The sequence below is a fragment of the Dermacentor albipictus genome, chromosome 8 (genome assembly GCF_038994185.2).
Source record: "Dermacentor albipictus isolate Rhodes 1998 colony chromosome 8, USDA_Dalb.pri_finalv2, whole genome shotgun sequence".
In the NCBI taxonomy this organism is placed as follows: Eukaryota; Metazoa; Arthropoda; class Arachnida; order Ixodida; family Ixodidae; genus Dermacentor; species Dermacentor albipictus.
The window spans coordinates 126,182,801-126,205,338 of record NC_091828.1 but is presented as its reverse complement, the minus strand read 5'-3'; the positions used below and the strand labels follow the sequence as shown (position 1 = coordinate 126,205,338).

At 44.2% G+C, this 22,538-nt stretch overlaps 1 protein-coding gene across 1 annotated transcript; it reads right to left on the bottom strand.

Annotated features, from left to right (window-relative positions):
• Positions 1 to 1,265: 1,265 nt before the first annotated feature.
• Positions 1,266 to 22,317, bottom strand: LOC135921891 (enoyl-CoA hydratase, mitochondrial-like). Its single transcript, XM_065456298.2, has 8 exons — positions 22,062 to 22,317; positions 19,731 to 19,922; positions 17,460 to 17,587; positions 16,982 to 17,081; positions 13,884 to 13,988; positions 2,874 to 2,993; positions 1,900 to 1,967; positions 1,266 to 1,428 (listed from the first exon to the last, which is right to left on the bottom strand). Exons 1-8 carry the CDS (start codon positions 22,150 to 22,152, stop codon positions 1,363 to 1,365), a joined length of 870 nt encoding a protein of 289 aa, XP_065312370.2. The 5' UTR covers positions 22,153 to 22,317; the 3' UTR covers positions 1,266 to 1,362.
• Between the last annotated feature and the right edge of the window lie 221 nt (positions 22,318 to 22,538).

Below are 22,538 nucleotides of genomic sequence, written 5' to 3'. Positions count from 1 at the left end.
TTTTATTGAATTACAGAGTGAAAGCTTTTTTTTTTCAATTTTTATAAATTTCTAAACAATTGGCGACCAGAATAAATAATCTGCTTCGGTCACTTGATATAAACTATTTCTTTTAAGTTCAGCATGCCTCATCAAAGTTGGTGCGGTTATTGCCACGAAAAATGATTTCTTCGTGCTCATGTATTTAGACAGGAGCGCTACACTTAAAAACCAGCTTACTCATGGCTATATCTCAGCCAAATTTGCATACGTTATGTATTTGTGATGTGCCAATACCAAAAAAAATGATTTTTACCCTAGGACAAGTAGTGCACAATATTCTGAAGAAATTGGGTTCTTTTGTTTGGAGAAAAATTAGCATCTAGACAGATACAAACATACTGGTTAGGGTATAGAAATAATCTAGAATGTCTAAAGTGTATGCTAAAGTGTAATGTCCCAGGTTGACTTGAACTGGAGTTAGATCCCTTGAAGGTTGTCTGAAAGAAAATCCAATCTTGACGTAGGAAACATGAGTCATTAAAAAAAAAGAGAGAGCCTGAAGGAAATATTACACTAAAATTGTGCTTAGCTCACATTCCATGCATTTATCGTAGGGATAAAAAATTGTTATAATGGCTCAAATAGAACAGAAGCTATATTCTCTCCTAAACTGCAAGTGTGTCAAACTTGCTTTGAGGAAAAAAAAAAAGATTTCAAGGCCATCTTTATCACCACATAATTTATAAATTCTTGTGAAAATAAGGAATCTCTAAGTGTTATGGAATGAATGAAAACTAAGGGTTTTAGAGACATAAAAGTTATAAAGCTGAAGATAATATTTTTGGTCCAACTTCTGCAATGTATGTTAAGAAAGTACCAGTAACTTTTGCAAGCAACTATGAAGTAGCAATACCATGCAACAAGCATTTAGCTTTTCTTCAAGAACATGATACTTGAAAAAAGACAGACCGGGTTATAAGAATGATGCACACATAGCATTAACTGCAACTACCGATTGGTGATTCTCCAATAAATTTCTGTGTGCATTTGAGGGCCTGGAAAAAGACAGCATACATACATAAATATAAAAAAATACCTACCTTGTCTTCAAAAGCAACCTGTAATCGGAGATTACCTGCATCAGTTTCCTACTTTCACAGCCTTGAAAAAAATGTGTGGTTTACCATCCTAACAGCTGTGTTTCACTCCCACTGGAAAGATGACAGGCCTGTACTTTCAAGGCAAAGGCAGCCACTTGCCAAAGGAAGAGAGGACAAAAGGAATATGCACAAAATATATATATTTATTGAGTCACCTAAATTCAAGAAAATGCACTTAGGCAAGGTTTGCAAGGATGTTTCACAGCTGCACGACAGACACCTAATTGTTCGTGTACTTCGGTGGCCGCTTCTCAACAAAAGCAGTCATGCCTTCTTTCCGGTCATCCTAGAAGAATGGAACAGACATTTTATAAAGTGGACCGTCATGAACAGGAAGCACGCTCCGACTACCATAGGTGTTTCTGCCCACAAGTGCATGTACGGGCAAAATTTCAACAACTCCAATGAGTCTACCTCTATCTAGTCTCCTGTTTTTATGACAAATAGCTCTTGTTACTCTAGTAAATGTTGCCAATGGCAAAATTCTCTAATAATATTTATCTGCCATTCAAAATATGCAGTTCAAAATAACCTTTACTATTCTGAATTTGATATATTTAAAATAATGGGGCATTAAAGCGCTTCGAAACACTGTCATATTAAAAAAAATAGTTCAGAAGTTTACGGTTTTGAAACTGAGTAACCACAACAGAAAAGCAAGAAAGGTATAACTAAATGAACTATGCAGGCTTGAAGACGCACTGGAGCTTATTAGGAGTAGCACAGTAACTTCACTTAAAACAAGTCAGTCACTTACCAGAGCAAAGGAGGCATGGAAAAGACGCTTTTCAACGCGCAGGCCTTCCTGGAGTGTTGTCTCAAAGGCTGAAGCGAAAGAAACCACAGCACGGTTACACAGAATTGGCTGAACAAGTGTTTATGCGTAAACACAAATCTATGAGAGAGAGAAAGGTATCACTAAACAATAACTGGTTCGTGGTCCAGTGCTATTGCTCAGTGGGTTTTTACTGCCAAAACTAGAATGCAATCATAATGTGGCAGAGAAAAATGTAATGATGCAATGACAGTGACATGAAGAGAAAATGTGTCTTGGATTAGAGACCCTATTTCATTGCATTAAGTGCATGTCCAATGGTGTTTCCTCCTGTAGGCGATAAAGGTGGCCACCTATGGTGCAGCCATTGCCTCCGGTATTTTTCCAATGCCTGCCCAGTCGTTGCACAATACAGTGGTGTACCACAGCATCACCACCTTATCAATCAATCTGTATTGTTGACAGAGTATGGACAACTTTGGCTGGGTGCTCCTGTCATTCCTTGCATTGCGCATGATGTTCAATCCCATGCCATGAAAGATGCTAGTTGTCATAACCCTAACCCTGTCCCTATGAACTGTGGCCAACTAATGGGAAAGTGGCACCCTCTCAGTGACCTCCGGCTTCGCTGTCACTGGGCATGCATTGAAAAAATAAAGGAGGCCATGGTGCCGCACACCTCTGCAACCCTCACCCTGCTGGTTCTCAACATTCTAGGTTCTACACCATTTTAAGCAAGCTGGTGGGAAATTTTTCTCTCAGCTTCAGTAGAAAAACATTTATTTAGCAAGCTTTTTGCGATGGATACACTTATATTTGAAGCATAAAATTTTGCACAGAGGCTGCTCTTTATCCCCACTATCTTTAACTAGCTTTTTTATGGGGTTTGAAATTTCATTGCAGTAGGCCTCTAAGCTTTCTATAGCTTGTGAGGCCAATCAGGCCTATATTCTCACCATGGTTGACGCTGTCCTTGCAGAGTGCAACGGACACCTGGGAATAGCTGGCGATCTTCTCGGCAAGCTTGATGGCCTCGTCCACCAGCTGACCGGGTGGGAACACCTTGCTCACCAGACCTGTGGGAAGAGGTACACTGAGTGAAGCGAGGGTCCTGCATAATGCATGCATCCTCTAGAAAACTTTCAAAGGGTTTGAACCCGAGTTTGTCGGTATGCTGCTTCACGGCGAAGAAAAGAGAGTGAGAGCAATGGGACAAGAGCAGCGGTCGTCCTTTCTTGCCCCCATTTTTCTCGCACTGTTTTTTTTTTCACCATGTTTCATAAAGCTAAGCACTGAATGATTTCTGCGACAGCATATGCCTGATATGATATTCAGAACTTCCTTACCAGCTATGTTACTAGTGTCATGCCCTGGTGGTAAAAAGGCAGTAAACAACTGCTCACATGTGTTGCTCACATATGTTTTGCAAGCAGTTTAGTCTTTGGATTTTAGTTGACGATCACAGTGTGGTACTAGGACAACTTGCCCTGTATGGAAGTTGTGAGGAATGTTTCTGTGTGCAGCATGGCTATTACTTTCTTGCAACAGCAGCGCAATACTCCAGACAGCTGTGAATCACTTCACAGCGCTTCTCCTCGTCTACAATGTCAAGCTTGCAGTTGATGTCCGCACCAAAGATTGTCGCAAGTGTGTCATTTTATCGACAAAGCGGTACCTGCAGGTGCACACCAAGGAGAAGGTAGATGTCATGCAAAAGAACAAACTCGGCTTATAGGTAGTTCCTAAATAATTGGGAGCAGTGCATTGGAATTCTCCTGTGCAAGCTCATCTTGATGAGAAGGTTGCCCGACGAATTGCAAGTGCTCTCGTGAAGTCTGCCTATGTGGATTAATATTCCACTATTTTCTTCCACTATGTTTTCAACCATATTGGCGTGAAGATACTCAAGCACAGCTCTAACAACATGTGTCTAGAAAGCACGGTCACATGATAACAACTGAAGGCCCCAGAATTCACTTCTTCAGATGAACCCGAATGATGTATTCTTTTTATTGAGCGGTGTCTTTCAGATTTTATAGGATTAATCCTCACAAAACAAAAAAACCTTAGTTCTAAATAAGAATTGAAGCTTTTTGGCATCTATTCTTTTTTAATTCGGCAGGCATTTATCAGCGTTTATTTTCCTCTGAAAATTCAACACTTAGTGGTTCCTATTTTTTTACAGTATACCATATCTTCTTGGTATTTTCGGCTGTTTGAAAAAGTGCTTACACAAATTTATATTGGGAAAGAGACAGTAATACAAGAAAGCTTCAATGTGATAAAGGCAGCAAGGCAAATTAATTACACAAGAAATTTGTTAAGATACATGCACATTACTACATGCAGAGATTGCAGTCAGAGAGCTCGCAGCGTTTCTTTCTGTTTATCATTCTCATTTGGAAAAAGCTGCGCTCCACGTTTGCGCTTCATACGAGAAAGGAAAGCAGTAGAAGTGCTACATCAAAAAAGACATGGCCATTCAGGTCATTGCATTTTCCAGTCACATAATCCTTGAGACACTACAAAGAAGCACGACTGCATAAAAGGGGCAAGCAGGTCCATGCATGCTGTGTATTGGCATACGCGCTTCGTCTTGTTAGGAATGGCCGTACGGGGGTGGCGACGTGCCAGCTTTCAGCCCGCTGCGCGTGTTCCAACCCCCCCAGACGAGGCGCCTTCTGAGAACTACGGATGACAGGCGGCCACGTGGCGCGCGGTCAGCTCTGGAATGTGGTGCGCCGCCGCGCCACCCGGGACGGCGCAAAGTTCTGCGAGGGCCTCGGTCGACGACACCACGGGCTATGCTGTACCGAGAGTTCTACAAAGCCCTCGAGCGCGTTAGCCTTTGTGTGTGTAGGCTCGAACGTGTTAGCCTTTGTGTGTGTGGGCTGTACTGCGGGGCGGCGGCAAGTTTACCATGATTGGACGCACATTCCCGACCATTCGTGCTCCGTCCACGCCGAACGATGACGTCGAACTATGACGTCAAGCGGAGGCTTATAAGCAGCGTTTGCCGACTGCTAGAGCGTGCTCGTGCTCGTGCTCGTGTCGTGCTCGTGTCGTGCTCGTCGTAAGGAGCTGAGTGCTCGATGTTATGCTAAAAATGTAGTAGTGAGCTGTGTGCTCGAATGCTGTTTTGCTGAATGTTAATCTTGCGGGCTCCATATGGGAGTCACGCTAGACTGCCAATGTATCTTGTCTTAAAATATGTTAATCCTGTAAATAAATCCTGTTAACCGAGTTCCTCATCTACGACCTCCGACTCCTTCAAATGGTGGCAGCGGCGAGGTAGTCCGACGAGTCCTACATCAGCTTGACAGCCGTAGGATCGTCCGACAACTCCTACAACTGAATGGCAGCGGAGGGATCCGACTACGGCTCCTAGATCGGCCTACGACTCGGGAGACAGCAACGGCAGCTGACGGACGTTGGCACATGGTGACCGACCGGCATCCTGATCAAGTTGGAGGCGACTTGGGCGACCACCTCTTGCAACCGACTGGATACGGCGGGGAAGGACTGGTGATATGGTGCTGCTTCAGTGGGTAAGCGTTTCGTTTTGGCTGTAAGATTTACCAGGCTTCAATTTCACTGTGTTTTTGGATTTGATTCACTGGGGATCTTTTACTTGTATTTTGATTTGCGTGGGTATCGCAACAAGTATTGTGTGACAGCAGAACCAAAGCTTAAAGTAGCGACCATGGTCCTAATGTGTTTGACGAGAGCTGACCTGTTGTGGTTGTGTGAGGAGATCGAGGTAAACGTAGAGGAGGACTTGACGGAAGCAGAAATTCCTAAGGCAATTCTAGAAAGCAACAATGATTCAAAATTCATAGAACAAATGGGCAAACGAATTCTAAGCAAAAAGCGGGAACAGGAAGCAATTAGCCAGGAACAGGAAGAATTTAAGCAAGAACAGGAAGAAGCTAGGCAGGAACTGAAAAGCATTTCACAGGAAAAAGGCCTAACAGAAGTAAGAAGGCAGTACATTGAGGCATTGACCATAAAGATTGAAGGTTTCGAGCAGTTAATCGAACAAAGTCAACAGCGGCTTGAAAAATCTGTAGGCTGGACGCAGCGAAAGTGGCAGGATTTCGACAGCAGATTTCAGTCAAAAGCCGAGAGTAGTAGTACCTGTGAGAATAGCAGCACATTCATAAGTGAACTCAAAGTGCTAGCAGCTAGCGATGCCTTAGTGGCAGCAGAGGCCGTTAATGGCCAGAGTGAGAGCGACGAGGTGCTGTGCCAACAGAGGACTGTAGAGACAGCTAGGCCAGCTGCGAACAAATTGGCACAGTTACCGCGTGTGTGCGTCGCATCTCATGGTATCAAGGTCGTTAGCGAGGTACAGGGTACTGTTGACTTGACAGACGCGAGCACCCATGTCGAGTCAGATCTGCGTGCAGAAGAGAAGTGCCAGCTGGACCATGCAGTTGAGAGTAGTTCTCGGGATGGCGAGCTCCGTAGCTCACGAGAGAACAACTGCATTGTCCAGGGATCGGTGCGGCTCTCCGCCAGTCTAGGTAGCCTAGAGAGGGTTGATTCAGTTATTAATCATTCGGACTGTGCGCGTGAGACAGCGATCGATACCGACGGGCTGTGTGCCGATGCACAGCGTGCGCTGGGCAATGTAGTAGAGGGCAGTTCGCAAGAGTGCGAGTTGTCTAACTCGAGTAAAGCCTGCTGCATTGTGCCAGAGTCGGTCGAGCTGTCCGCCAGTCGAGGCAGAGATAATGTTGATTTAAATGAAAATCAATCAGACTGTGCGGGTAAGAGACCGATCTGGGCCGACGAGATGTGTAACGGCCAGCACGAGGCGCGAGATGACGGCATGAAAGAGAGTTCGAGGAGAAAGCGCCGCAGAAAGAAGCGCCGAAAAGATCGGAATGCGGTGACTAATGTAGCGAAGCCAAAGACGGCGACAAGCGCGAGAAGGCAGGGCGCGGAGAAAAGAAAGGTGCGGTCGTCACGGACGATGTTGACGCATCGAACAAGTTCGAGCCACCGGTCAAAGGGGGACCGAGAAGCTTGTTCTGCACGGACGCGGACAAAGGGCACGGGGCAGTCAAATTCCTCGTCGTTCCGTCGTTCTCTTCGAAGCTCAGCGTGCAGTTCAAAGAAGCGCAAGGTGGCAAGACGAGACCAGGTGGGGAGTAGCGACGCGGTCAGTCGAGGTCCTGTTGAAAGCGGGGCGGGAGGACGCAAATTGGCAGGAGACCGTAACGTCTTGGGGGAGCTGATAGTGAGTCAGCCCTTTTGTTGTTCCTCCGTAGCCAGAGTAGCTTGTAAAGTGCGACCACCACGGGTCCGGCTGAAAGTATGAGTCAGTCGTAAGCAATCGGGAACGGGAAGCCAAGAGAGCTTCCACAGAAGTGAAACGTGTTTTGTTTTATTTTTGAACATTTGCAAATTTTCGCGATTTGAGACTAGGAGCTCTTTCAATATGTAAGGTTTGAGCTTTGTTTGTGTTTTCGTTTGAGAAGCTCCGTGATTTGAAAGACGCGTTTTATGTAAACCTGTAGTCTCGCGAGATGTTCATTAATAAGTATATAGGCTTTCTTTTTTTGTGTGCATGTGAGTAACCTGAAGGTCAAGGTTATCGTTGAGAGGCCTATCGTAACGTGCGTGTGTGTTATTTAACCTTCTTTCTTTTTAAGTGTTTTTTTGAATTTTAAGGTTAAGCGCGTAAATTTTCAGTAAGTGCGTGATTTGCACTGAGAAAAGCTCTTAGGTCTATTAGCGCGTGTCCTGTGCGGACGGAAGGAAGCAGAAGGTTTTTGACTGGGTTGCTCGTGTGTGTCGAGGGCAGCCGTATTCTGACTTCTCTAGTACGCGTGCGAAGAGCTAGTTAGTAAAAGACACATTTGTTCAAAGGTTCCTCTGTGTTGCGTAAGTTACGCAAGAGTGGTTGTTTGTTTAAGGAACGTGTCCTGTGTGGATTAAAGGAACAAATGTGAGTCAGCGTGATGAAAACTTAGTAAGATGCAAGCACGAGTTCGGAATAGGGACCTCAAACTTAGCGCGTTTGTGATGACGTACCTGTAGAGTTGGCCAGACGGTTCAGTGGCAGCAGTACATGAGATAAGTACGCCACTGTGATAGGGTAGTAACAGGCTGTTCGCGAAGTTAGGCTGCTGGAGTTATGTTTGAGTATTGGTGTTTGAAAGCGTTCGGTTTAATTCTGCGTAACCCTTTACTCTTGAGCAGCGCGACGGCCGGGTTTGGTCGAACTCAGGAGGAACGTGAACGCTCGCTTTGGTGGCACGAAATTTTGGGGCAAAATTTGGGATTCCCAGTTGAGTGACTTGCATGGAAATTGTGATAGGAGGCCTGGTGGGTTAGCAGCTAATTCCGGGCGTTTGAACGCTGAGCGGTATTGTGTTGCCGGGTCGACTCTTCTGTGCCAGTTGTTGTGAGATGGTTGAAGGCATTCCAAGTACGCAGGGGTTGTAGAGAGCAAAGCCGTCATCTTGCTCGCCAGCCATTCTCTTCCTGCCCAGCGGTTGCCAGCACTGGCCAGGCGAGATTTTCCGGGCCATGGAGGAGCTGTTAGGAATGGCCGTACGGGGGTGGCGACGTGCCAGCTTTCAGCCCGCTGCGCGTGTTCCAACCCCCCCAGACGAGGCGCCTTCTGAGAACTACGGATGACAGGCGGCCACGTGGCGCGCGGTCAGCTCTGGAATGTGGTGCGCCGCCGCGCCACCCGGGACGGCGCAAAGTTCTGCGAGGGCCTCGGTCGACGACACCGCGGGCTATGCTGTACCGAGAGTTCTACAAAGCGCTCGAGCGCGTTAGCCTTTGTGTGTGTAGGCTCGAACGTGTTAGCCTTTGTGTGTGTGGGCTGTACTGCGGGGCGGCGGCAAGTTTACCATGATTGGACGCACATTCCCGACCATTCGTGCTCCGTCCACGCCGAACGATGACGTCGAACTATGACGTCAAGCGGAGGCTTATAAGCAGCGTTTGCCGACTGCTAGAGCGTGCTCGTGCTCGTGCTCGTGTCGTGCTCGTCGTAAGGAGCTGAGTGCTCGATGTTATGCTAAAAATGTAGTAGTGAGCTGTGTGCTCGAATGCTGTTTTGCTGAATGTTAATCTTGCGGGCTCCATATGGGAGTCGCGCTAGACTGCCAATGTATCTTGTCTTAAAATATGTTAATCCTGTAAATAAATCCTGTTAACCGAGTTCCTCATCTACGACCTCCGACTCCTTCAAATGGTGGCAGCGGCGAGGTAGTCCGACGAGTCCTACATCAGCTTGACAGCCGTAGGATCGTCCGACAACTCCTACAGGCTGGGCAAGTGGCACGTCTATTTCGGGAATGCTTTGGCGAAAAAAAGATGGGGCTTCCGCAACTTCCTCAACTCTTACTATTTCCACAATGGCCAGTCGGGTTGTGCCTCTTGAAATAGGCTATCTGGTTGTGTCCTCATCCCGTCTTTGCCCACAAGTGGGCATGCACTGATGATGGCTCCTGCTTGGAAGGCATGCCTTTTTACCCCATTACTACATTCCCCTTGTTTTTTCACAGCCACACGTACGAGGATACGCAGGAAAAGTGAGGAGGAATGGACATGCACAAAGCTCCCTTATCCGATTCTCCTTTGTCATGATGAGGTTGGAAAGGTATATGGACAAGGCTTGAGCAAAACTGGCAAAAAGAAAACATGCTTGCTCAGAAACCCCAAACGGGGGAGCTTTTTTACCGAGACTCAGTGTGATAAGCCATGATGAATTCCTAAATTCAGCACTTTTTCATTTAAACCAGTCTAAAATTTGAATCGGCAGGTAGTCAATGGTAAAAACCGAAAACTTAGATCCCCAGTTATAACCAGATAGTTATTCGACTATCACTACATGCATGAGCTTGGAGGGTTGGTACACCAGTAAAGCATGAGAGTACAGACTTAGGCTAGTTGGTTTGTGGTCAAAAAGCAAACAGCACAATGTCAGGAAGAAATAAAAACATGCACTGTTACACGCAGAAGAGAATCCCCAGAGCTCCTCAAACTGCGATTTAACATCACTTGACGGAGCTTTTACACATTAGTTTGTTTGTTAACTGATACCTCACGAATCCCAAGAGGACATTACATGAGGGGCGGGCACGTAAAAGGCAGGAGGCAGGATGATGGAACAGTCTCGGAAGAGAACAGCAATTTACAATAGGTAGCGAGGCACTGGAAGTGGTAAGGGAATACATCTACTTAGGGCAGGTAGTGACGGCGGATCCGGATCATGAGACGGAAATAATCAGAAGAATAAGAATGGGCTGGGGTGCGTTTGGCAGGCATTCTCAGATCATGAACGGCAGGTTGCCATTATCTCTCAAGAGAAAAGTCTATAATAGCTGTGTCTTACCAGTACTCACCTACGGGGCAGAAACCTGGAGGCTTACGAAAAGGGTTCTACTCAAATTGAGGATGACGCAACGAGCTATGGAAAGAAGAATGATAGGTGTAACGTTAAGAGATAAGAAAAGAGCAGATTGGGTGAGGGAACAAACGTGAGTTAATGACATCTTAGTTGAAATCAAGAAAAAGAAATGGGCATGGGCAGGACATGTAATGAGGAGGGAAGATAATCGATGGTCATTAAGGATTACGGACTGAATCCCAAGGGAAGGGAAGCATAGCAGGGGGCGGCAGAAAGTTAGGTGGGCGGATGAGATTAAGAAGTTTGCAGGGACGGCATGGCCACAATTAGTACATGACCGGGGTTGTTGGAGAAATATGGGAGAGGCCTTTGCCCTGCAGTGGGCGTAACCAGGCTGATGATGATGATGATGGACATTAGGCAGATGAGTCGGAACACTCGACGGCAAATTTAAAGCGCGCTGTATCACGGATTAGTGCAGTTTGTCTCGGAAGGCCATTCAAGACTCGGGAAATTCGGATGAAGAATGACTGCAGGCACGCAGTGGTGCGGGCTTGTGCCAAGATTATCAAGTTCGGAGGAACTGTTTGATGAACACGATGAGCCAGCTGGATCAGCTGGCTGCCACGAGGTATGGAATAAAGTAACCTGTGATAGAGGCATAGGTGAGAGACGCGATGATGAGAGGCAAGAGGCGATAGGTTTAGTTTAGACTTTAGTGATGAAATGCTAGTGTGATATGAGTAATTTGAAAGAATAAATCTAGCAGCACGGTTCTGAACAAATTTAATGGCTTTAGTGAGATTAGTTTGCTAAGGGGCAAAGATAGCGCATGCATATCCAGGTTTTGGTCACACGAGCGTTTTATAGGCAAATAATTTGACGGGTGGTTGTGCCATGAAGACATTACGGCAAAGATAACCAAGAATTTTGCTAGCTGAATTGATTCTGTGGCTTACATGATTTGCCCAAGACAAAGAGTTGGAGAGGTGAATTCATAAGTACTTGAAGGAGTCGGTGGTAGATATAGTGCAGTTATTAATCTTGTAGGCAGGGGGGATGTAGTTATGTTGACAATGGAATAAAATGTGTACAGTTTTACTAATGTTCAGTGACATGAGCCATGTGGCACACCAGTCTTGAATATGAAAGAGATCCTCCTGAAGGGAAGAGACGTCAGCGACATTATTGACAGGACGGTACAGGACACAATCATCAGCGAAAAGACGTGTTATAGAGCTTACAGTGAATGGTAGGTCATTATTGTAGATTAAAGATAGGAGCAGCCCAAGAACAGTGCCCTGAGGTACACCAGACAGAACAGAGGAAACAGAAGATATAAGGTTGTTAGCGTATATGAACTGTTTTCAGTTAGTCAAAAAACACTGGATCCAGTTAAGAACAAGTGGGTGGATGTCTAGGCATGATAATTTTAGCAAGAAGAGAGTGTAAAACCTTATCAAAAGCCTTTTCGAAATCTAAAAAGAGAGCATCAGTAGGAATGTTACATTCGAGGTTTAAATTAGTATCTCGAATAAATAAAGCTAACTGCGTTTCGCATGAGTGATCTTTCCGGAAGCCATATTGATTAGGGTGAAAGAAATTCACTGAAGTTTGGAAGTTAGCAACATGAGAGTAGATGACGTGTTCCTTAATTTTGGAGCATATACTGGTGATTGAAATAGAACGGCAGTTACCTGAAGAAGACCGATCACCTTTCTTAAAGACTGGAATCACCTTCCTTATTTTCCAGTCCCTTGGAACACTGCCAATGTCAAGCGATTGCTGAAAAATGATACCAAGGATCGAACTACACATATACTTGGTATGTTTTAACACTTTGGCATCGATACCATCTATCCCACAGGATCATGAGCACTTCAGGCCATCTATAACCTTAACGATGCCTTCTGACCTAAAATCAATACCTTCCATTGGTGTAAAATCGAAAAATGGTAAATCTGGAAGTTAATTATCAGGTTTTTTTGCAAACATTAAACAAAATACAAGGTTCAAGGCATCAGAAACACCTGAGTCAGAAATGGATGAGCCAGAGTTATCGTATAGAGAAACAGAGATATTATATTCAGGTTTTATTGTTCTCCAAGAACGCCGTGTAACGTGTTTGGGACAGTAGCAGAAAAGAAATCATGCTTTGCATGTGCTTTTATAGAGTTGTATTGTTTAGTGGCTTCATTATATTTTTTCCAGGCAGACAGAGAACCTGAATTAGGCTATGCAAAGTAATAGCTTTTTCTTATTGTTCAAGCGCTTTAAAGTAGTGTTGTACCAGGGGGAACGCGCTCTTTCATTTATCGTGAAATTCGGAATGTGTAGACTTATTAAACACAGCATTTGTTTTGAAAAGCGCCCAGTTACTCTAGTCGACTGCGGCTGATACGTAAGGGCAAGTTCCTCAGGAAAGTTCACGATTAATACTTTAATAATCGGCTTTATCATATAGCATTAGTACTTTCTTTGCTATATTACTTTTGAGTATATACGAGGAAATGTGGCATGGATGACGGTGCAATCTTATCGGGGTGTGACATCAAGACGAGGTCTAGGATATTTGACGAGTGTAGAGTTATTCGTGTAGGTTTAGTAACTACCGTATTTTCGCGATTCTAAGCACCCCCCTCTATTTTCACGAAGAAAATTGGGAAAGAAGTTTGCATGCGAATTTAACCCCCCCTATTTGTTATGAAGAGCGCATAGCCGAGGCTGCCAAGCGCGCTTGCTCACTCTGTCATTGAGCTGGAGCCGTCTTAGTCCCTAGGTGGAACAGCGTCCGCGGCGCGATCTTGCCGCACAGCCGGACTGCAGGGCCAAGCGGACTCGAACTCATACCAAAATTGTGACATGATTATGAGGCACGCTATTGTGGGAGTCTTCGGATTAATTTTAACCACCTGGGCTTTTTTTAATGTGCACCTACATCTAAGTAGGTCAGTGTCATTGCATTTTGTCAGGAACAAAGCCATGACCTCAAGCTCAGCAGTGCATTGCCGCTACACTAAGCTACCACAGCAGGTCCCAGTTGATTTGAAGCAAGCCGATTTCTACCCTTTTCGTAAGCCTCCAGGTTTCTGCCCAGTACTCACCTACAGGGCAGAAACCTGGAGGCTTACGAAAAGGGTTCTACTCAAATTGAGGACGACGCAACGAGCTATGGAAAGAAGAATGATAGGTGTAACGTTAAGGGATAAGAAAAGAGCAGATTGGGTGAGGGAACAAACGCGAGTTAATGACATCTTAGTTGAAATCAAGAAAAAGAAATGGGCATGGGCAGGACATGTAATGAGGAGGGAAGATAACCGATGGTCATTAAGGGTTACGGACTGGATTCCAAGGGAAGGGAAGCGTAGCAGGGGGCGGCAGAAAGTTAGGTGGGCGGATGAGATTAAGAAGTTTGCAGGGACGGCATGGCCACAATTAGTACATGACCGGGGTTGTTGGAGAAATATTGGAGAGGCCTTTGCCCTGCAGTGGGCGTGACCAGGCTGATGATGATGATGATGATTTCTACAGCACCTGTTGCAAAGGAACAACACAAGAGTCCAGTAGGAAAGAGAAAGCGGGCACTGACCGTATCGCTCAGCCTCAGCAGCCGTGATTTGGTTCCCAGTGAGCGTCATTTCCATGGCCCGTGACTTGCCAATGGCCCTGGTCAGGCGCTGGGTACCACCGGCACCTGAGGCAAAGAGCACATTTAAACTCACTGCTTTTGTTGACCTGCCTTCATCGAGCATAGATTGACAAGGCTTCTTGCGAGGTAGCCGTCACACTTTTCTTTCTTTTTTTTTTATTTCAAGAAAGGCTTCCATACGGCATAGTAAGAAAAAAAGAAACATAAACATGAACGTAAAGCCCACATCATGCAGGAAGTCAAATAGGGCTCTGTAATGAAAGTCATCTTGACTCCATTTGCTGAAGTCAGCATGCCGGTCACTGAGGAAACTGGGCCACCTGAGCAAGGCCTCCTGTATGTGTTTTGTGCTCGGCTAAGTCCACAACATTGTGCAGGGGAAATGCAATGGCCCTCTGCACAACTGTGGTGGCTTGGAATGATAACAACATAACACAGTTGTGTACGGTGTTTCCGTGAGAAAACTAACAAAGACAAATGATACATCGTCCTTTCTGTCAGAAAACTGAATTAGAACCATATCTACTTAATTCGAACATGCACCCGATTTTCATAGTTTAAGAAATTACAAATGCAATGCCCTTGATTGTTCACTCACTAGTATTTCACAGTAAGAAAGAGACAGAGTAATGGCAATTTGTTTTCATTTACAAAATAAAAGTTTATTGCATCTGAGCTTGGCAACATATTCATATGTTACTGGTAAAATATTACCAAATTTACTCAAAAAGGATTGCAGGAGCCAACCTAAACCTTTCAAATTTGGTTCAGGTGGCACTCAAGCCATGTGGGCTGCCTGCAACCCAAACTATGATAGTATATACCAATTCCCATGCCATCTGCATCTGTTTCCATTTGCCACAGAAAAGACTCAGCTGATGATTACATCAGCTATATTTCATTTCACACATAGCATGCAATGCTGTGAAAGCAGACTTTTCACACTGTTTGCATTTGCAACTGAAAAATAGCACGTCACAGATGAAAGAAAGACATAGGTATGGATCATGCAATTCAATGTAATGTGAAGCCTCACAGCTTTATGTTGCAGAATATGATGTAATTATTACACAGAGGGTTTCACAGATCTAAACCTATTTAGCACCAACTGATAGGAGTGATACATTTCTGTGACCAGCAGCCACATTGCTTGCGCTCACGATCAAGACATTAGTGTGTTGCATAGAAAGAGCAAAGAAAGGTGCATAAGTATAGCCATACCTCCTTAAGTGAACTGCCACATAATGAAGCAAGTGAAATTCCCCTTGATATCCCCATAGAGATCCATAGTGCAGTACGTGCAATACATAAAGTAATTATTCCACAGAAAGTGTTGCAGGTCAAAAACATCTGCACTGTGAAAAGCGCAGTCAAACTTTTACGACCACACTAGTTGCATACCTTCCACAGCGATGTCTGCTATTTATGAAGTGGAGTACAGTATAGGCAGGGACCACCAGAAAGTCCAAAATACCAAATTCAACAGGAAATAAGTGAATTCATGCCATAAGTGGGGCCAAGAAAGATGCACCTTCATTTCGCATTGCCACTTCTGGGATTACCTTCCATTTTGCCTGACTAGCACAAGGCTCATCGGCATCTACAAGCAACAACATTCTGGGCACAATGTTTATCGCGCTGTCTTATCAGGGCCAGAAACACTGTCGCCCATCGACGTGTCCAGTGCTTGTCCTGTGAAAAGTCACAAAAGATAAATTATCTTCGAAAGTGATCATCTGAGAGTACGGCCTAAGTTCGTCAACGTGTTGCTGCATGTAAATGTGCTTGCCTTTGGTTTAGACAGTTCATAGCCACAATTTTGTAGCAATGCCTTTTCTTATGCTATTCCTATGCTATCCTGTTGATAACGTGGACGGAGCGTTATCAACGGGATCAGTCGCTCGTGAACGGTCGATGATAAAAGTGGCATAGAATCAAGCAGGAGGCATTCTTACAAAATACTGGCAGGTACCTCGACCACTGTCATGCTGTTGCTACAGGTAGATGAAGGTGCAGCGAATGCATACACTGAATCTTTATCCCTTGGCAATATACCAAAAGTCAACCGAGCTGTGATAACTGAATGATGCATATTTTTTGCACAGGCAAAGTCCGGCACTCCCCTCACCTCCCTCGTTAGTACAGAGGTCAAGGTAGAAGTTGGTGCTACTTGGAGCTGCTTGATGTCATCCATGACCAAGTCGCTATTTAACATGTATATTATCAAACTCTGGACGCAGGGAATGGAACTTGCACAACAAATTGTGCCTACATAGCACCACCAGTACATTTAATAAATTGTTCTTGCCCATCAGTATAGAGCAGTGGAACGAGCTATCAGAATTAATGGTTGATGAGTGCAATTCAAAAAAATTTAAGCAGTTACTGACATCGTATTCCCAGGACTAATTACTCTACTCACACCTTTGCCACATCTTATGTTTACAACGCTTTCAATGCCCATACAAGATACACTGCTGACATGTTTATACATTTCTTTTTTTTTATGACTAATGTGGTTACTCATGCATACATGCTTTCCCCTTATGATATACACTGCAAGAGGCCTTTTAAGGGACAATGAAATAATGATGACAAAATGCATCATATGAAACTTAGTGGTTTGAGTGCGGTCAGAAACTACCAACCGGGCTCTGACAGTACCAGTTTCGAGAAAGTTCAAGCAACATGGCCGACAACGATGCCAGTGATGTATTGAAACCAAAACATTGCGACTTCGGCTCAGCTACATGGCCAAATTAATACACAGTCATGCAGTCAGAGCATGAATTATCGCACGGTGCGCCATATGGTGTCTTAAATTTCGGCCATTCTTATAGACTAAGCTCATGGCACCAATGGTGGTGACATGAAGCTGTCCAAATAATCAATCATGCCTGAATTATCAGTCAGCAACTGTATACGCTATTTCACTAGCAATACTAACAATAACATTCTGTCTGTGCCAATATTAGTATACAGTAAATGAGTGAGCTTTGCTTGAACTATATGCTTCCATTCCCAATGGCAGTACTGACCTGGCAGGGTCCCAAGGATGATTTCAGGTTGCCCAAACTTTGCATTCTCACCGGCATAGATGATGTCACACATCATTGCAAGTTCACAGCCACCGCCTAACTGAAATGCAAAAAGAACATAGACACATGTAGCAGCACCAGCACGAAAATGTCCAGGCAACAGCATGAATTGTGTCATCGTTACAACAGTCTCATCGTTCATAATGGAATGTCAGCTCAGCAGGGTGTTCTTCATGCCAACTGCTGCTGGATGCAACAAGAACTTTTCACCTACACTAATGTTTTGTAAAGACATTGCTTCTGCATTACAGGAAATCTAGCTTTTAGAGGTTTTCACATCCACGAGGTAGACATGACTGCTGTGAGCCACCATGAGGCAAAGAATCGGTCAAGACTCAGCCTTATATATCCTGCATGCAAAGCCAAATAGAATAGGAAAAACACAGCAGCCACCATAAAATACACAACCCATACCCACCGCATAGCCATTCACAGCTGCGATTACTGGCTTGATGGACTGCGCCACTTTTTCCCAGTGGCTCAGAAAGCTGCCCGTGAAGCACTTGGCAAACGTCATGTTCTGCATCTCCTTGATGTCCGCGCCGGCTGCAGGCAGCACAGTGGCATAAATGTCAAATGCGACCATGACTGCAACACTGACTCAGGGCGCCGAGGCTACTCTTTAAAGGGACACTAAAGGCAAGTATTAAGTCAAGCTAAAGTGGTAGATTAGTGCTCGAGAATCTCTAAGGTGTCAATCTTATCGCAAATAGAGCCTTAATAATCAAGAAATTGAGGTATATGCAGGACATGATTAGAACCCCACTTAAATTCTCTTACTAGTACTCAACCACTTGCTGCAAAAAATATCCTTGTATTGTATTAAAAGACAAAATAAAATGCTACTTGTCCAGTTCTATTTCCTTTTTGGAAAAAAGAGCTCATTGAAAGTACCCTTGACAGCGACGCGGGCGGTCGAAAGGTTTCGGTATTGCTCGACTCTGCGCTGCCCACGTTTTCACATTTCAGTATTTTTCTTATCGTGTAGTACTGCGCTGGTTTCGCTGGTTCGCGAAACTCTCACAAACTGCAAGTAGCAGAGAATTCAACTGCCATGTGATGTCGCAGGATGCCCGAACGGTCTACGCCACTTGACCAAAATGCAGCTGCAGCAGCAAATCCACCACTCCGTCTTGGCTTGGTACAGCCATTTGTCGGGTGCCATTTTACTCACCGACGGCAGCAAAGGGTGGTGATGGCATATGCAACGTCACCACACCTCCGGTTGGGTGGTGGGAGATTTGAATTTCGAAAAAGGTATTCAAACCCTTCAGATGCAATTTTCTCGTAAACTATGTCTTTTCTTGGCACGAAACAAGCATTGCGAGGTTTCTGGAATGGTATTTAAACAATCCACAGTAACTTAGTATTTGCCTTTAGTGTCCCTTTATTATTGTGGCAGAAGCCATCAACGAGGGCTGCGAGACATGGTCACCCAAGATGGTAGCGCAACTAAACACAATGACCTCATATTTGTTGAATGCCCATTCAACAGTTATCATAACGAATGCCTCAGAGATGGATGTTTTGCACACGAGAACTACTACCTTCTATTTTAACTTCTGAAGACATAGTCATAATGCATACATGCACAGTAATGCGGGAGTAAAAATAGGAGGGAGGATGTCAAGCATGAGTTTCAAGCAACTTTCAGCTTTCTGTGAGAGCCATGCACAAGTAAGCGTGCAACCTACAAGTCCTTCTTCTGAGTATGCAAATTCTCACTGCCACATTGCATAACACAGCAGTGGGTGTTGACAACCTCATTTTATAATGTCAAGTGCAAAAATGAGAAATGGTGTTATGTTGAGATTTTCTTCTCTCTCGAGAAACCAAAAGGCACCTCCTCTATCTAATCACTGCAAATCTAGGCAGTGTTTCTAAAAGAAAATACACAAACTAAATAGACACAGTAAATACACATTACCAAAGTACACTCCAGTGAAGTGTGGTATTGGTTTTATGTGCCAGTGCAGCTTGAATACAATTAAGAGTTCAACAATTATTTATTTTTGAAACACATATAACAATGTCTTGCTTAAAGAATGCAGCAATGATACATTTTTTTTTTATTATTCAATTGCCAAGAGCACAAGAAATATAGCACTCCTTAATGTGGCCATCTTAGAATGCATGGCCATTACAGTATGGCTTCTTCAGTAGAAGTAAAGTCACAGTGATCATAGTAGGTGAGCATGTGGCATTAAACACCACAGATTGATGCACCGGTTGACGCCTTTCATAGCTTGACAACCAAGAGAACTAAAGAGAAAGTGTTTGACACTCTCCTGCAATAATGCGATATACACACAAGAAAAACCAATCACCGCAATAGCAGAGAGATTCATTTCATTTTCTTTCGAAAATAAAAACTATTTGTGGCACTCCAGTGCATGTGAACTTTCAATTGCTTGAAACTTTTATCTTGCAGGCTCCTACAAAGCAGTTTGGTTTGATACTTTAGTACAGTCACTTTTTTTATTGATTTGATTTTTTGTGATTGATAAGACCAACAACTCAAGGCAACACACAGGCTACAAGAGATGCCTTTGTGAATGTGCTTCCAACAAAACATGACCAGTGCAGCTGGTATTCGAACCTATGACCTTGCACTAAGTTGAAGGCCATAGCCAGTTAGTCACCATAATGAAAATGCATAGCAACTGCCACGAATCCCTTGGTGCCTTACCAGCGAATGCCTTCTCACTGCCAGTTATGACAATGCAGCCCACGGATTCATCCTTGTTGAGCTCATCTATCGCCTGGCCGACCTCGGTCATGAGGGCGCTCGACAAGGCATTGAGGGCCTTTGGCCGGTTGAGTGTAACCAGGGCGACATTCTGCTGGGCACCTTTCTTCTCCACAAGAATGTTCTCGTATGCTGATGGAACAAAAAAAGCACACTTTACTCTAGTTTGGACTCACAGAGACACACACACACTGTTTTAATTTTTTTTGCCAGTGACTGTGCTTCACCAGATTATTGCTGTTATCAAGATATAGCTTGCCACAAGCCATGCCGGCTGTATCTATATTACTTAACTGTTGTCACCGATTCTATAGTGAAAGTCTTGTCTAATAGGATTGAACGCATGATGCAAATACTGTTCTACATCTCAAATGTATGTGAGCACCAGTGATCATTGAGGAATGTACAGTAGTGCATGTATAAACAATGGATGAACTTGACTCGTGGGTTGATTACATGAACGACGACTGTGATCACCGCTACCATTGCAATTTGAGTTACGCTTGTTTTTTGTGGAATAAGCTAGTCCAATAAAGAGTGACATTCTTTACTCACAATAATGGCAGTGTTTTATTCTGCACTGTCACTGCATGGCAATATATTAAAAAAAACCTTGGTGGGGGGTGTTTAATGGCTTAACGAGAGCACATCAGTACCCCCTGGAGCAATATCAAAGGAAACACTCAAATTACTTTTAAGAAACCTTAGCGACCAAATACACACACCGCACACAGAAGTGTTGAATGATATTAAATATTCATCACGAATGCTATTTCTTGCATAATTACATGTCAGATTCAAATCCACACATCACAAGTAATTGTTGCCTAGAAGCAAGTTAGGAGTTTCCTCTCACTGACAACGATTGTACTGTCTCTGGAGGTTAACAGAATAAAATAAATTATTGTGCTACAATCTCAAAGAACCAGTGCTACAATCTCAAAGAACCATTAGAAATCATGCAGATAAACAGAGTATCAGCACAAGATACATTATTCAGTTACGAGAAACTATAGTGCAAATAAGGGGCAGTACTGCACTACCAAGTGGTATCGGCGTTGAAATAAACATTGCATTCATGTAACAAACCTTTATTAACGTTATTCATAGCTTGAACATCAGTACAACAATGAAAATGTTCTTACTGTGGCCCCAGTGTTTATCTTAAGGCAGCTTATTTTTACCATGAAAACATACCTTACACACAAGAAAAAAAAATTACTTCTAATGAAAATAAACCTGACCTAACAATCTCAGACATACTGAAACATCTTTCAGAAAAGTTCCATCACAAAGCTATCTTGTAGGACTATATTTTTGCATATTTTATTTTTGCATATGCGCAGGCGCAGCCACGTAACCGATCGAACCACGGTCACGTGCTGTCGTAACGGCTGCCAGAAAAAAAAAATGAAACAGAAACAGGAGAAAGCTCGGGGCGAGAGTATTGTGGCTGTGGGCTGTACTGCATGAAGAAGAAAAACTTTATTAAATAACATGGCCCGCCAGTTTTCGTTGTGGTGGCCTCAGGTAGCGGCTCGATTAATATAAAAAGACGGTAGTTCGCCTAGGGAAGATGGAAACTATGAAGCGTAGCGCATGTTCATAACGTTTTTACTTCCTTGCATAGACATCACAATTCCATATCTGCGTGCCTGTCTGCAATTTTAATCGGAGACAGGCACTCCGAGGCCCTTCGCGTTGCCACGTTTCACGCTCGCCCCGCCCAAGGTCGTCCTACAGCACACGATGTCTGGATGGAGGGGGTCGTGGCTTGGATCTTGGAAGAGCGAGTTTAGTTGCCAACGGACGCTTCCCGCATACTGAAGACACCACTAACGCGATAAGCAAGCTCAAAAGCGCAAGAATAATCGGGCACGACGGTGTTAGTTCACACGAGTCTTCCGCGGTCCAGTCCAGCTTCGTTGTGAAGGCATTACAATTTCGTTCATTGGCGCACGTTCAAATAAAATTAGAAGACATTTTTCGAAGTTCCTTGCCGTTACCAGCGAGGAGCTTGAATTCTTGCGAAGGTGCAGACATATCGCAGATATTGCGCGAAAGAAACGTGTAGAGCGAAAGAAGCGACTCTAATCGCACTAATTCCACTGCAATCGAAAGTGCAAGCAGACCGTGACACAGCTACGCAACCACACGCAGTACATTTTGAAAGTTATGATGCCAAAAACAAAGCATTGACGGCGTCAGCAAGAACCGCACCGACACAGCTAGGAAGCGGCCAGAGCGGTAACAGCAAATAGCAAATCTCACCCGCTGTGGCAAATCCACGCTTCACGAGCGCCGGGTGCTTCAGCTGCCTCGCGCCAATAAAAAGGGTCCTGAACATAGAAATGCCGCTCATCGTTGTCTATGTGTTACGCTCGGTGATTTGCAAAGCTTGAACAATTATGAGATCAAGTTTTATTTCAGCTGACTACTGCGGCGATTGAAACAACCTGCGAAGTTTGCCGACTCGCTTGAGCGTGGATAGAGAGAGAAAGCGGCTTTTGGAAGCAGTTGGATTCTATTGAATTGTGGCGTTTATCTAGCCAATGTCTGTACATAGCCAGGAATATCCAAAAGCGTTGACGCCAACCTAAAACCACAAAAGCTCATGTAAGTTAGGGCCATGCCTTATTTTATTATAAATCTTATCTAATATATTAACAATTAATTTACTTTTTTTACTAGCTTGCGACCAACGTAGGCATTAGTACGCAACTAAGGCTGCGTACAATAGACGTTGTT

What these genes read in the sequence shown, in the direction of transcription:
- LOC135921891 (XM_065456298.2), bottom strand. Translation starts at nt 22,152, where the DNA reads ATGAGCGGCATTTCTATGTTCAGGACCCTTTTTATTGGCGCGAGGCAG. An exon ending in CATCCTTGGGACCCTGCCAG is followed by an intron (nt 13,989 to 16,981) that starts GTCAGTACTGCC and finishes TCTTTGCCTCAG; the next exon opens with GTGCCGGTGGTACCCAGCGC. An exon ending in TGCTGAGGCTGAGCGATACG is followed by an intron (nt 2,994 to 13,883) that starts GTCAGTGCCCGC and finishes CTCTTCCCACAG; the next exon opens with GTCTGGTGAGCAAGGTGTTC.